Genomic DNA, 16154 nt, shown 5'->3' on the forward strand with positions numbered 1-16154 from the left:
TAGGCACGGAGAACCCAAGTGCCTCCGTGACAATATTCCAGATAATTCAGAAGAAATCCAGGATTTAAGTAAACATATTCAAAAAGAAGCAGCTAAATTGCATGAGTCAGATAGTTGGAATTTGAGTTCTTGGTTTAGTTCTATTTTCAGTTCTTTAGGCTCTTCTGTCATTCATAGTTTGTTGATATTGTTTGTTGTTTTTATTGGAGTATGCCTGGTGTTTATGATAGTACAATGTTGCTTAAGTTGTGCTGCCAAGCAAATGTGGAATAGCCCATCAACCAGAAACTAAATATATAATTTGTATCTTGAAATAGCAGAAAGTAAAGAGAAAGAAAAACTAGAAGTTGAAAGGGTAATGGCTATAAATATCTAACTTGTTAGAAAAAAGAAAAGAAAAAACAACAAAACAAAAAACACAGGGAATGTGGTAATAAATTTAGTCAGGCTTCTGGCCTACTTGACTAGAAAAACAGACAAAGACCAGAAGAGCTGATACTGCTTATTTCAGTTACATGTTTTAAAATAAGGAATCCTGCATGTCTTACTACCCTGTGCACAGATGTCCAACTAAGTAAACTTGTTTTAGTTTCTCCAAGGTCGTATTTTTTTCCTCTTTATCTGTCTTAAGTATAAAAATGCTTGAAAACTTAGAGAGGGAGAGGATTGCTTTGAAACAGACAAGCAGGTGATTCCCCTTGCTGTATGAAATCCTCCCTGTGATCACAGTATAGCCTTAAATAAAGAAAAGCTGGCTCCGTCAGTTCTGATTCAACCACAACGCGAAGTTTGATTTCTTCCACACTATCCATGACCATGCTCCAGTCATGCAAGCTATCCCAGCGAGTCTCTGTTATTCCAATCACGTTACAGTTCTTTGACTGTGCAAGGACTTCCAATTTTTTCTGTTTGTTTCCCAGGCTCCGCGTATTTGTGTACACACACCTGAGGTGACTAGCTGATTGCGCTACTTTCCCAGGAAGAATGAGATGGCCTCCTCTGCTGCTCGCTCCTACTTCCTTTTCCTCCTGGTCCCCCACTTCCCTGCTTACCAGGGCTGTGTGAAGCTTCAGTAGGTGATTTGATATGAAGGAGATTTGGCCTGATTTGGGAATTGAATCTCTGAATCCAAATCGAATTGGGAGACCAGTTAAAAGCTCTGAATTAATTGGAAGCATCAAAATTGATTCGGAAAAGCTTCAGAAAAGATTCAGCTGTTTCAGGGATTCGGCCATAGACTAAACAGGCAGCCGATACAACTGCCTCCAGCTGGTAAGTCTGTTAGGGTTGGGGAAGGGGGTAGAGAGGGCGGGGGGCTTGTTACTCGGGGAAGGAGACAGTGGGGCATGGGATGCGGGTGCGGGAGCACTGGGAGCGTTGGCTATGCCCTGCTGCCACTTGCCTAGCCGGGGCAGGGGCTGGCAGGATGCGGGCACAGTTCGCTCTAGGCAAAAAGGGGCAAGTGACAGCAGGTCATAGCCCCCGCTCCCAGTGCTGCCGTGCCTACATCCCACAACTCTCAGGTCGACTGGCAAGCCACAGCAGGGCAGAGCCCCCGCACCCAGCGCTGATGCAGGTGCAGTGGCAATCCCTGCTGCCTCATGCTGCGTGCAGGTGCCAGGTGGGGCTGGGTGATCCCCACTGCCCCCCACTGTGTGGAGGGCTCTGCCACAAGTGCCCAGAGGCCCCTGATCACTGCTGCCGCAGCTGGTGAGAGCGTGGCTTTTTTTTTTTTTTTTTTTAAGTTCCAGGACTAGGCTAGGACTGGGCGGGGGATGGGCCTGGGCAGGGCAGCCATGGGGCCTTGTCCTGTTGCCTCCCCCACCCAGGGAGAGGCAGGCACAGCCAGAGGAGCTGTGAGAGAACCTGCAGCTGCCTGGCTGTGCTTGCCTCTCCCCGGCTGATCCGAATCACCAAATCTCTCCGAATCTTCCAAAGTTAATTTGGCCAAATCAATTCAGGAGAGTGATCTGAATCTCTGAATTGAATCACTGCCCTCTGAATCAGCTGAATCCAAATCTGAATTGAATACTTCCCTATTTGCACAGGCCTACCACTTACCTCAGGGCTTTGTTTTCCATCCCCCAGCAAAGCTAGTTAAAAGTCCTCCTCACTAGGTTAGCAAGCCTGTCTGCAGAGATACTTTCCCCTCCCTTTGGCAGGTGGATCCTGTCGCTTTCTACCAAGTCTTCTTGGAAAAACATCCCATGATGAAAGAAGCTGAATCCCTGCTGGTGACACCACCTGCACAGCCATGTATTGATTTGGAGGATGCATCTGCTCTCGCCAGGGTCCTTACCTTTGATTGGAAGGACTGAGGAGAATGCCATCTGAGCCCTTCCCCCCTTCATACTTACACCCAGGTCCCTGTAGTCACTCTTGATCTGCTCAGGGTCATCCCTGGCAGTATCACTGGCGCCCACATGGATGAGCAACATGGGATAGTAGTCAGAAAGCTGGATAAGTCTTGGTAATCCTTCCATGACATCTCGGATCCAGGGTCCAGGCAAGTAGCAGACCTCCCCAGAAAACAGGTCAGGCCAACAAATGGATCTCTCTGTGCCCCGCAGAAGGGTGTCTCCAACCACCACTACCTGTTGCTTCCTCTTCATGGCAGTGGTCTTGATCCTTCTCACCTTGGGGATTCCTGGCCTGCCCTCTTCCATCAATGGAATGCACTCCTCCTTCTGTTCTTGTCACAGTCTGCACACCCACAGAGCAGTGTGGTGAGTCCCTGGAGTGTCCTGCTGTGCAGGGAGGGGGAGCTTTGGGCAGAGGGACCTCCAGGCACTTGGGCAGCTGGGCCAGCTCATTAAGCCATTATTCCTCCTTCAGGACAGGCAAACCTGTCTGTCTCCTGGGGAAGGAAAGGAGGGGCCCAGTGAGCAGCTGGCTGCACTGCCACAGGCATCCAATGCCTACTGACCCTACTTAGCTCAGCTCTGACCAGAATGTGGCCAGGTCAGATTTCCAGATGCCCAGTGTCTATGCTGAATGGTGATGTGGGGAGGCGAGGTCCCTGTGCAGCATTGTGCCCCTGGCTGCCAGGAATGGAGCCAGGCTGGAGTGACACCAGATCCCAGTGGGGGTCGAGTGGGGCTGAACCTCACACCTGCTATGTCACATTCTACAACCATGATGCAGGGGGAGCGACAGGGGGCTCCTTGCTGGCTGAACGGCCTTGCAGCTGAAACTAGCATTTGCTTTTCCTCATTGCACAGGGTGCCATGTGTTCATCGGCGTGGGGTTCATGGACGGAACAGCAGTTTTTTTGTGGTCTTTTTTGTGGTGGCCCCACCCCTCCCCACTGATTGACTGAGGGGGCTGGTGGTCCTGCCATTCACCCAGGGGATGACCTGTATTCTGGCGATGCATCAGTGGCCACTAGTCTAGCTGTGCATAGTGTGGCAGGAGGCAGATCCGCCCTGATCCAGGTGTGTGGGGGAAGGTAACCTGACCCACCCCTGCAGCAGGGGGCATGACCAGACCCCGATCCACAATGCAGGGGAAGGGAGTGTGGCCCAGCCCCTCAGGGAGAAGTGTGCACGGCCCAGCTCCAACCTGGCCGTGGGGAGGGAAGGGAACGCAGCCTAGTTCCGATGTAGCCATCTGGGAGGAACCGGGCATGGCCTGGTTCCAACATGCTGCACGGCTCCTAGGAATTTGAGAGTGGGGAGGGGTGGCAATATTAATTGCCACTGTTTCCCTGCCACAAAAGTTCCCAGCCCACGGGGAGCCCATTGAGTTGGATGCCGAGGCTTCACAGACCTCATTTGGTCTGAAGGCAAGAACTTGAGCACCTCTGATATAGGAGAACAACCTAAAATTTCCATACCTACAGAATCCTCTACTGAGGAGTTTGAGATGGACAAATTCCACAGACAAAGCCCCCTGCTGGTCAAATTGAAGGCTTTCTATTTCTCTTGGACAGGAACCAGACCAAATTAGAGCTGTGACTGCCCATAAAACTTTTTATAATTTATTTAATAGTCTGGATAGAGATTTTCTTTCCTAGCTTAATAATTATTGTTTCTTCTACCTTGAAATGGGAAACCTGGATACTGAGAAGTGATTTAGAAAATCAAAAAATCATACCTGTCAGTGGTTCTCAACCTTTTTAGACTCAAGGCATCCCTCATTAGATGCAAAGCACCCCTCAGAAAAGGCCAACTCTTCATAGTTTCATAGTTAGTAGGGTCGGAAGGGACCTGAGCAGATCATTGAGTCCGACCCCCTGCCATGGCAGGAAATAGTGCTGGGGTCAAACGACCCCAGCAAGGTGTTTATCTAGCCTCCTTTTAAAGACCCCCAGGGTAGGAGCCGGCACCACTTCGCTTGGAAGTTGGTTCCAGATCCTAGCTGACCTGACTGTGACATAGCGCCTCCTGATATCTAGCCTGAATCTACCCTCTGCCAGCTTGTGACCGTTATTCCAGGTCACTCCTGGTAGTGCATGGGGGAACAGGGACTCCCCCAGTGCCTGCTGGTCCTCTCTGACTAGTTTGCAACAGGCCACTAGATGCCCCCTCAGCCTTCTCTTGTGGAAGCTGAATAGGTTCAGGTCCCGTAGCCTCTCCTCATAAGGCCTGCCCTGCTGCCCCTGATCATGCGAGTGGCCCTCCTCTGGACCCTCTCCATGTTGTCCACTTCCCTCCTGAAGTGCAGCACCCAGAACTGAATGCAGTACTCTGGCTGTGGCCTGAACAGTGCCGCACAGAGGGGGAGTACCACCTCCTTGGATCTGCTTGAGATGCATTTGTGGATGCATGACAAGGCGTGGCTGGCCGTCCTGACTGCATCCCCACACTGCCGGCTCATGTTCATCTTGGCATCAATGATGACTCCAAGATCCTTTTCTGTCTCTGTACTGACAAGAAGGGAGTTCTCCAACCTGTAGGTATGGTGCTGGTTCTCCCCCCCGGTGCAGCACCTTGAACTTCTCAGTGTTGAATCCCATCCTGTTCTCATCCACCCACCCCTGTAACCTGTCTAGGTCTGACTGTAGCCTATTCCTTCCTGCTAGCGTGCCCACGTCCCCCTACATCTTAGTGTCGTCTGCGAATCTGAACAGGGTGCTTTTTACCCCCTCGTCCAAGTCACTGATGAAGATGTTGAACAGTGCAGGCCTGAGGACCAAGCCCTGCGGAACCCCACTGCCCACATCCCTCCAGGTCAAAAATGACCCATCCACTACCACTCTCTGGGTGTGACCCTCCAGCCAGTTGGCAACCCATTTGACTGTGTAGGTGTCAACACCACAGTCCCTCAGTTTCTTAATGAGAATGGGGTGACAGACAGTGTCGAAGGCCTTCTGAAAGTCCAGGAAGACTATGTCTACTGCTATCCCTGCATCTACAGATTTGGTGACCTGGTCGTAGAAACTCACCAGGTTAGTCTGACAGGACCTGCCTCTAATGAACCCGTGTTGGTTGCCTCTAAGCATAATCTCCCCTGCTGGCCCCTCGTGGACATGTGTCAGAATAATTCTTTCAAAAAGCTTACCCAGGATTGAAGTAGGACTAACTGGCCAATAGTTTCCTGGGTCCTCCTTCCTCCCTTTTTTTTGAATACGGGAACCATGTTGGCCCTCTTCCAGTCCTCTGGCACCACACCAGAGCACCACGAGTGCTCATAAAGCCATGCCAGGGGTCCTGCAATGACCTCAGCTAATTCCCTCAGTACTCTGGGGTGGAGATCATCCGGACCATCAGATTTGGATACAACTAGTCCCTCCAGAAGTTCCCTAACTAGTTCTTTACTAACCCTTGGCCTAGGTGCGCCTCCCCAAGGTTCTAAGGGGGGGCCCAGAGGGGGGGTGGCTGTTCCAGTCCCTGCTCAAGAAAATGGAGGCAAAAAAATCGTTAAGTAAGATAGCTTTGTCATCTGGTGTGACGACCAAATTTCCTAGCATGTCTTGCAGGGGCCCCACGTTACCCGGAACCTTCTTTTTGCCCCCTATCTATTTAAAAATGACTTCTTGTTGTCCTTGATCCAGAAAGCTAGTCCCAGATCCACCCCCACCTTGGCCTCCCTGACTGCCCCCCTGCATCCCTGAGCAACCGCAGTATAATCCTCCCTGGTGATGGCCCCTTCCTTCCATTGAGTGTGCACCTCCCTTTTAGCTAGGAGACATTCCCGGATGCTTCTGGTGACCCATGGGGGCTTTTGCGCCCTCCTGCCCCTTTTGATCAATCCCTTTGATCCGTGTTGGGATTACCTCCCTTTGGGCTTGGAGGATCATCTCCTTAAGGAGCGACCACTCTTCTTGGACACCTGGCTCCCCTCCCCTCAGTGCTTCCCCAATTATTCTCCTTAGCTCATTGAAGTCCGCCCTTCTAAAATCTAAGGCTGCTGCCTTGCTGTAGGCCTTTGCCACCTTGCACTCTTAGGTGGCATTTTTTTGACAATGGAAAAATAACAGAACAATTCTTCTGTTGCAAAGAACTCAGCAGAACCGCAGCAGGTCAGGGTGTTTTTTGATGCTTCAGATTCCTATTTGAAATCTTTGGGTTTACTCTGAGAATCATGTGTAGGTGCTAATATTTCATGTCACCCTTAGAAAGATTTCACAGCACCCTGGTTTCACTATAACACCTTAAGAACTTTCATCTACTGTACACAAATAGTGTTTCACAGTGTAAATGTCCTCATTCCAAAGCTCCATGAACAGAAACAGATCTTCCTGGAGATTACTACGGAAACAGCAGCACTTCTCAGTGAGGGAATATTTCTTTGCTTCATTCTTAGGAGCATACTGAATCTTAAAAGACTTTGCAATGTAAAGGCACTAATCCTTTCTCAACAAATAAAACAGATCCCAAAATTTATACTGCAAATCAAAAAAGGGGGGACATATGTTTATTAGTTGCCTTTTGTTACCAGTGTGTCATTGATCTTTATAAAATCTTTTGAATATAAGTAGTAAAAACATCAAAATTAAAAGAGACTTCTGTCACTGAAGAGAGGCAAGGATTCTTTTTGAGGATATCTTTTATGGGACCAACTGCATGGTTGGAATAAAGTTAGATAAGCTTTTGAATGAAGTGCATTTCTAAGAATGCTGGTGGGAATCAGTTGATTAGAACACACAATGCTAAGAAGCAATAAGAATAACAGGACAGCATGCTGTTTGCACAATTAGCTTCAAAGACAGCTGTTTTTACACTAAAAAAAAGTAGAAGATGACAGTGCAAAGCCATAATACATATGAGCACAAAAACAGAGAGGCACAATATATTTTACCTTCTTGGTGTTCAGATGAAGGAAACAAAGTCTAAAAGATGCAAAGTACAAAGAAAAGAAAAGGCAGCATCTAGGAGCAAAGAAAGAGGGGACAAAGATGTTAGTGTATGTGAGAGACTTAATAAGAGACATTGATAAGAGCCCTGCTGGCGATCTTTATAACTATCTTTTCTTCACTAAAATGGATATCAAGCTATTTTAGGTAATGTGGAATAGTTTATGGTTTCCAAATGAGTACAGGATAATATGGAGGAACTGGTTAAAAACATGTTTTAAATAGTAGTGTTTACTTTCTGTGAATAAAGTCAGGATTAATATAGTCAAGATTCAATAAGAATATTGACATACTGACTTCTTCATCACTTATTTTAAAACAACTGAAAAAACACAATGTGGCAGACTATATGCTGGTGGCAACACCTATGCAACCCGTGCCATGTGATGACACCTTTGGTTGAGTCTACCTTGGTGATATCACAGCATCACAGAAGTAATTAATCTTTTTTTTGTGAGACTAATATGCTGAAACTGTGCAAGTGCAGTTTGGCAAATCTGTTTAAGATGACAGAGAAGGTTATTGTGTACATATTTAATTCAGCCAAAACATCAGGCACTTCAAACTCAGAGACAGGTTCACTAAAAAATATATCCACAAGCACAATTGTCTGTCTAGGCTACAATTTCCAAGTGTGAAAAAAAGACAAATGAAAATGCAAGACTAACTCTTGAAACGTGCATCTTTGCAATGAATAAATCTTGGGCCAAATTCTCAAATGGACCTCTATTCCTGCACCTACCAACTCTGAGGCAAAACCCCTCTGTGCTTCCAACTATGTATGGTGTGTGTTCATATAGAGGATCATTTGAAAGCTCGGCCCTTTGAACCTGAAGTCAATCCAGAAAGATGACTGTGTGGGGATGGTTTAGTCATTAAATGTATAATTTCTTGAAATACAATGTAGAGACCTAAACTGTCTTGGAATTAGCAGACATTAGCTGAATACAGAAAAGTGGAAACAGAGAGGAATAAATTACATTCCTTGTGCCCCACAGACGATTGACTCCAACAGAGTGCAAAGATGTTTATACTGTAGCCTTTCATGTGGTTGTAAACTCCTATTACATGTTCAACAGAGCAAAGCTGATGGGAACTACTGAATCATCCTGCTCACTAGAATGCTCTGCCCTGCTTCGTTTCTGGTTATTACCACCCAATTTTCAGGCATCTTAGCCCAGTATAACTGAGAGCATAGATGCTTTTGTGTAACAGCAACCTGAGTCCCAAACAAATTTTTTACCACCTTGAAACTGCTATAACTGTGCCCCAAAGCCTTTTATGCACTTGATGATATTCAAAGCCATTTAATTTTAATTTAGAATGGCTTTGGAGGGGGAGGGAAGCTCACAGGCATCTAAAGCAAATTTTGCTGCATCAGACTCTTTATTTTTCCTCTGAGGCAATTAACAGATATTAAGATAGAATAAATGGAGTCTCAGTATGTGAATGAAGCAAAGCGTTCTCACCATTTAAAAGGTGCTCATTACTCAAAGACTAATTAAGAACAATGGAAGAGTTAATGTAGAAATGGAAATGAAAGAATATAAGATGCAGGATTTGCTCGTTCAAATCTTGCACGCTTGTCCTGAATTGAAGCCATCTCAACATATAGCACTGTTATGGAAGCTTTCAAGAACAGTTGGCTTGATTTTACAACTGGGTTAGTAAATTTATATCAAGAAAATAAACAGTCTATAAACATCAAATAACTTCAATGTCTGTGAAAATGTCACACCAATGAATAATATAACAACCACTGCGGTTCTCATGATTTTGTTCCTATAGTGACAGACCTTGAACTGACTGAAAGAGACAGAAAACTAGTGCTACAGAGCACAGAGCTCACACGGATTTTAGTCAGTTAGGCATGTCGGCCCTTCTGAAAATCTCACAAAACACTGTTTTATATGTTTAGGTGCCTGGTTATTTTTAAAAACCTGGCCCTAACTGATTTAGGAGCCCAAAGTCTCATTTTCAAAAATGGACAACAAGAGGGAAACTGACCTGTAAATGCATGACTCACTTTTGAAAATCTTGCCCTATAAAACTTAACTGATGTTCGAGTGATTTAAAGCAGAATGAAGCATAGGGAAGTAGTATTACTTTTGGCTTGAACAGTCCAACTATTTTTAAATGGAACACAAAAAAACCCAAATTTCCCAAAACAACATAAAATGTGTGTTTATATTTGGATTAGATGTTTATCTCTGGATTAGGGTCCTTCTATTAGCAGAAGCCTGAATATACCATATTTTCTTGCACAATAGCACATACTGAATAGCAACAGCTAGGGAGCAGAGCCTGCTCATTGTTCTGCTCCCTGTGAATTCCTTCAGATTTTACTTTCGGTTTAGCTAGGTAAGTGGCAGAACCTGCTCTTACTAGACTTTTCTCATATAATGAACACTTGAGTTTTCAGCAGCTGGTTTACAGGGAAAAGGTGTTTGTTGCATGTAGAATTTCATAGGCACCCAAAATAACAGTTACCAAACACTCATTCTATACTAAGGCTGAAACAGAATTTTTACAGCAGAACTTGACTTTATTAAAACAGTGCAAGAACATTGGAATCCAACTTCATCTTGAGGTGAATTAAAAAAAAGAGTTCTGTTTTTTTTCCCCTCCCAAACCACACTTATTTGAGCTTCTATGAATCTTGATATGGAAGTGACATAGATTTGACATTATGGAAACAGATGAGGTGAAATCTTGGGTTTACTGGGTGTGTCTACATGTGCAATTAATGCAACTGAATAAACTCTGGTGCAATTTGAGCCAGAGTAAGATAATCCCAACATCACTGCCTATACGTACATTTAAGCACACATTGGATAGTACTCTAGTCTGATGCAACTATTTGATGGTGCTGTAAATTAGTTTATGTCACCCAATTGCTGTGCATGTGCAGAAAATGATGCTTTACTGCACAGTAAATTAGTCTACTGTGCATTAAAGTGCACATGTAGATGTGCCTACTGAATGGCTAAACCCAGATCAACTTCAGTGGGCTCAGAAAGACCCAAAGGACACCATTCATTCACTGTAATGAAAAACTAAGACTTAATTTAAACTGCTCATCTGAGATTCACCCTATGGAGCTAACAGAAAGTTTAGACTGTGAAAATGTCATTATTTATAGGGGATATCTACAACACAAATGTACCAAGCCTAGCAGCACTACCATCACACATGCTATACTGTTCCAATGTGTAAGTTGGAAGCAGGTAAGCCATGTTTGCAATGTACAGAGAATGATCAGCCTGGGTATGGCACCATGCAAACACAGCTACCTTACTTCAGATTTGGGAAACAGCATATCTAGAGTAGCACAGCATGTCTGAGGAGATCACTGCCTGGAACAGTAAGTTTTTGGTGCCTATGTGCCCATATAGGAGAACAATCTACTACTACAGTATCAGTTTACCATTCTATTTACCTATACTGTAAGAATACCATATACCATATACCACATACATAAACTAAACTTTAAATTTCCTTTTCTAATTTTGCAAGTACACTTTGGAACATACACAACTGACTGGACCTACAAGGGAGTCATGCACCCATTTAGTGTGCCAGTGGCTATTTCAGTATCTATTTTGTGTAGTTGAGCACCTAGTTTGCTCATGCCTATCTGTGGAGATTTTCCAGCAAGTTTTGCACATGCACTGATAGAAGTCAGCTTAATACTTAGACCAACTGTCTTGCTTGTTATAGGACAGGTGGTGAAGAAGATCTGATTTCCCCCTTCAGTTGTACTGCTTTCATTGTTTTCCTGTTATCAGTATGACTTATGACACAGCTTCTTGTTGTTTGATAATTAATGGTGTTTGGCCACCAACATGTTCTCTATCCCAAAAATCACTGTATCTGATGTAAGTTAAAAAAAAATGAAATGGCAAAGGTGACTTACCCTGAGATGATAGAGCACAACTCCAGTACTGAGGATATCATCATCCATGGCCATTAAATGAGGTAAATTGGAATCTATTGTCACTCCAACCTTTTCTTTGTTGATATCAACGCTATACTCTTCCATGATGGCTTTCCTATCAGTCCATTTACTGGTCCAATCTTTGGTCAGCTGGTCAATCTTTAGGAAAGTCAGAAGAAGTTAACTTAAAGAGAAGCTGAGCTGTAAACCCATTCAAAATGCTTACCTTAAATAAAATAAAAGGATACGCTGTCAGCATATTTTCCTAACCTTTAAAAAAACCACTTCGTTTATTCTTATATACTGTTCTAAAGCTTTAAAAAAAAGTTCTTCAAATATATACAAGTCAGTGGTGATCAGCTGTCATTTCCATCTGATAACTTCATGGCTTTTTTTTGTGTGTGTGTGAAATATGTTAGTTATCTCAGTTCATATTCTAAAGGACAAGTTTCACAAATTTATTTCCATGTCTGGCATGTTCTTTCAGAAACCTTACTAGACAGGTCTCCAACTGAAACAGGATAAGCAAACTTAATGGACACTATTGACTTTTATTTTTCAAAATGAACCAAATTGTTTAAAAAAATCATTTTCTCACTAAGCTCTTTCCAAATAGTGAATGCTATTAAATATTTCTCTAAAACAAATGGTAAAGATTTTTTTTGCTCCCTTGCTGATGTTTATAGAATTTGCTTTCACTAGTTAGTTTCTTCCATGATTATGGGCTGGCAAGCGAAAAGAGCAAAACTGACTCATTCTGTCAAATTCAAGTGCTACTTGTGACAACAATGGGTGCAGACAAAAATCTATTTTCTATCTTATTTATGTTAACATAAATAATGCCCCCGCTATCCTAGATGGATCCTTCTCAGTCAGGCTGTAAGGTAATTGATAGGGTAGTGTGTAGAAGCTTGCACTGCTACTGTCTAGGTTGTCTGTTCAGTGAGAGGCAGAGTTTTCAGCAGAACATCATTTATTTAGGAGTTTTACAGGACCATAGGCCGCATGCATTCTTGTGGAGCACAGAAGCTAATATCTCACAGAAAACTGACAACACAGAACAGTTCTACTTTTAATGTTATATTTCTTCCTAATGATGCCAGAGAAAAGGGTAAAACATTTCTTCAAATCCACTCATGACTTTATCACATATATCTAATTTATCTGAAAAGCACTTTGCTACTACAATGGCTACTACAATGGGACACTATAAACAATCCTTAAATAAAGAGGTGGGATTGATATTCCAGGTGCTACTAAGAACATTTTAAATGCTCACTGCAATAGTGAGAACTGAAGAGCGGGCACCTGGTATTTAACAGATTGAAAGTTTTATGAAAAACTGTCAATGAATGAAACAGCAAGCAGGAAAAGTTTGCTATGGGATAATTTTTGCTGGTGTTTAAAAGTATGTCATTAACCCTTACCAAGCTGGCAGAAGGAACCAAAGAGAATATACTTACCTTCATTTCATTCTGAAGAACTAATTCTGTCAGATTTCCATCTCTGTCATCACTCCATGAAGGACTGGAGTTCCTCTGAACAAATAAACATTACAAAGATCTCTGTGTCTGTTTCCTTACCCATAAGTCAGACAAACATATGTGTCAAAGACTGATTTCAGGAAGGCAAAGCACAGGAACATAAAGACAGGTATGCAGACATTTGATTTTACCCTCCAAATTTATTCATTAAATTCCTTCCACTAGTTACTACCTATAAATCATTGTGAAAGAATGGCTAAGAACTGCTTCCACAATGTCACTTTCATGTGGCAGAGCTCAAAGCTAGTTAGTTTCTATCTCATCCAGCATGGAGGGTTTTATTGTAAGATGTAGGGTTAACAAAAATGACAAAATTCATATCCAGTTCCATGAAGGAGGAAACACCAGAAACAGTAAAGAATGCTAGCTAGATAAAGGCTCAAAAATCTTCTCTAACTGAGTATTGTCTTCCTGGGAACCTAAAACTACTCACGATCTATTAGTTCATTTTCTTGGAAGAAGATTGTGACAAGTGTGGCAGTGGTCTTCAATAGTTATTAATATTGCATCTCTGTCTCATTAGTGGGGTGCTTCCGGACCACATACTGGAGTGGAAATTTCATTCCAGGGATTTATCTGGCTAGCACAATAAGCTTACCTACCTAAAAAAAGAAATGAAATCCCTTCTAATAAACATTCAACAGCTCACACTGAGGATTTGTTAAGAGATGATGGCAGAAGGCAAGTAGTACCCCCTAGACACAACAGGGGCATTCTTCAAAGAATGAAGAGGTTACATTTAACATATATTTATCAAGGTGTAATACAGACAATTCTGCTTCTGCAACTACTGAAAGCATCACTATGGGTCCAGTTGAAAAAAAATTTATACACACCAGCTCAAAGCTTATTAGCATAGTTTTTAATCTGTCGATTTCTTCTCGCAGTTCTCGAATCAGTTTTACATTTGCATCCTGCAATATAAAGAGACAAATATTAAAAATCTACATATAAATAATACAGTGAAAGAAAGCAATGAATGTCCTTAAATATTTTTGCTCCAAAACAAGTCTATTACTAAACATGACAAGACATGCAGCAGTACATCCCAGGTAAGTACCCAAGGCACCATTCGGAGGGCTCAAATGCCTCTATACTAATGCTAGGAACATGGGGAAGAACTCAGACTTCTGCTTGCAGATAATAACTTTGATTTAGTGGGGCTAACGGAAACCTGGTGGGACCCTACCCATAACTGGGTGGTACACATCGAGGGGTACATGTTGCACATAAGGGACAGACTAGGGAGGAAAGGGGGCGGGGTTGCTCGCTATGTAAAGGAGCATTATACAGCTACCCTAATCAAAATGGGATCAGAGGAGGAGAAAGTTGAGGCATTGTGAGTTAGGATACATGGAGGTTGAGGGGAAAGGGACTTAGTGGTGGGGATCTGCTACAGACCACCACACCAAGAGGAAAAGCTAGACTTGGAATTCTTGAGGCAGCTCTGAGAGGCCATACAGTCTAGGGATGTGGTTGTCATGGGGGACCTAAACTACCCTGCCATCCGCTGGGAGGAGTAGTCAGCCAAATCTAACTGTTCACATAGGTTCTTAACCTGCATGCAGGATCTTCACCTAATGCAGGAGGTATACAGTCCCACTAGGGGGAATGCCTTGCTGGACTTGGTGTTGGCTACGGGGGAGGACCTGGTAGGGGAGCTGCAGATTTGTGGTCACCTTGGAGACAGTGACCACCAATCAATCAAATTCACCATATGGTGTAGGGTGGGTACGATAACTAGTAGGGTGGAAGTGCCTGACTTTAGGAAGGCTAACTTCAGTGCACTTACGAGTCCAGTCAATGACACACTGCAGGATAAGAGTATTAGCGAGATGGGAGTCCAGGAAGGGGGGTCATTTCTAAAGGAAGCGATCTTTCAGGCACAGAGGGAGATTATTCCAGTACTAGGGAAAAGGGGGAAAGGAGCTAAAAATCTTCCTTGGCTAAACAGGGAAATCCAGGGGAGCCTAAGGGCAAAAAAGAAGGCATACAGGCAGTGGAAGCAGGGGGAAGCTACCAAGAAGGAATATACCTACTTGGCCCGCACTTCCAGGGAGGTAGTTAGAAAAGCCAAAGCAACAACAGAGTGGAGGCTGGCAACACAAATTAAAGACAACAAAAAGTCTTTTTTAGGTATGTAGGGAGTAAAAGGAAGGCGCAGCGCAGCATAGGACCCCTGCTGAACAAAAATGAGCAATTAGTGACAGACAGGGGAGACAAGGCTAAGCTATTCAATGAGTTTTTTCCCTCGGTGTTCCTGAACAGGGCTCAAGATAAATCTCCTAATGGGTCCTTAGATAGGCATCAGAGGGACACCAGCCATCAACGCTGATTTGGTACAGAGCTATGTGGGTGGACTGCGTGTGTTTAAGTCAGCAGGCCCAGATGAGCTGCATCTGAGAGTACTGAAGGAATTGGCTGGTGTCATAGCAGAATCACTGGCACAGCTGTTTGAGCACTCGTGGCACTTGGGTCAGGTCCCAGAGGACTGGAAAAGGGCCAGCGTGGTCCCTATTTTCAAGAAGGGGAGAAAGGAGGATCCAAGTAATTATAGGCCAGTCAGTCTCACCTCCATCCCTGGAAAGGTCTTTGAAAACATTATGAAGGATCATATTTGTGGGGGTCCAGCAGGAAAAAGAATGCAGCAGGGAAACCAGCATGGATTTGTAGCAGGTAGATCATGCCTGACCAATCTGGTTTTGTTTTATGACAGGGTCACAAAATGTTTAGACGCAAGGGTAGAGGTGGATGTCGTTTTCTTGGATTTTAGCAAGGATTAAGAGGCTGTGACATAGATGTTTACAAGGTCTGGTGGGTGGCAAATTGGCTTAGCAGTCACACTGAGAGAGGTAGTAGATGGGTTGGTATCAACCTGGAAGGATGTGGGTAGGTGGGTCCCACAGGGTTCAGTCTTTGGACCTGTACTCTTCAATGTCTTCATTAGTGACTTGAATGTGAGTGTGAAGTATACTCTGTCCAAGTTTGCGGACAATACTAAATTGTGGGGTGAAGTGCACACTCCAGAGGGTAGGGAATGATTGTAGGCAGACTGGGACAGGTTAGAAAAGTGGGCAGTACACAATAGGATGCAGTACAAGGACAAGTGCAGAGTGCTGCACCCAGGGTGCAAAAATATCCAGCACACCTACTGGCTGGGAAGTGACCCTCTCAGCAGCACAGAAACGGAAAGGGATCTTGGAGTCATAGGGGACTCCAAGATGACCATGAGCCGTCAGTGTGACGAAATCATCAGCAAAGCTAACCGCACTTTATCAGCAGATGCATGGCAAATAGAACCAAGGAAGTGATACTTCCCCTATATGCAGCAGTGGCCTACTGTGCCTAGTTTTGGGCACTGTACTTCAAGAAGGAT

At 44.0% G+C, this 16154-nt stretch overlaps 1 protein-coding gene across 1 annotated transcript in view; it reads right to left on the reverse strand.

Moving 5' to 3' along the window:
• STARD9 (StAR related lipid transfer domain containing 9) overlaps positions 1-16154 on the reverse strand; it is a 211932-nt gene that overhangs the window by 73209 nt on the left and 122569 nt on the right. The window contains exons 14-16 of the mRNA XM_019551344.1: positions 13615-13692; positions 12698-12772; positions 11214-11393 (exon numbers count right to left, since the gene is read on the reverse strand). Coding sequence (XP_019406889.1) covers positions 11214-11393; positions 12698-12772; positions 13615-13692 — 333 coding nt within the window. The remainder of the gene's footprint in view (positions 1-11213; positions 11394-12697; positions 12773-13614; positions 13693-16154) is intronic.

This window comes from Crocodylus porosus, unplaced genomic scaffold (assembly GCF_001723895.1).
Source record: "Crocodylus porosus isolate Cpor-Errol unplaced genomic scaffold, CroPor_comp1, whole genome shotgun sequence".
In the NCBI taxonomy this organism is placed as follows: Eukaryota; Metazoa; Chordata; order Crocodylia; family Crocodylidae; genus Crocodylus; species Crocodylus porosus.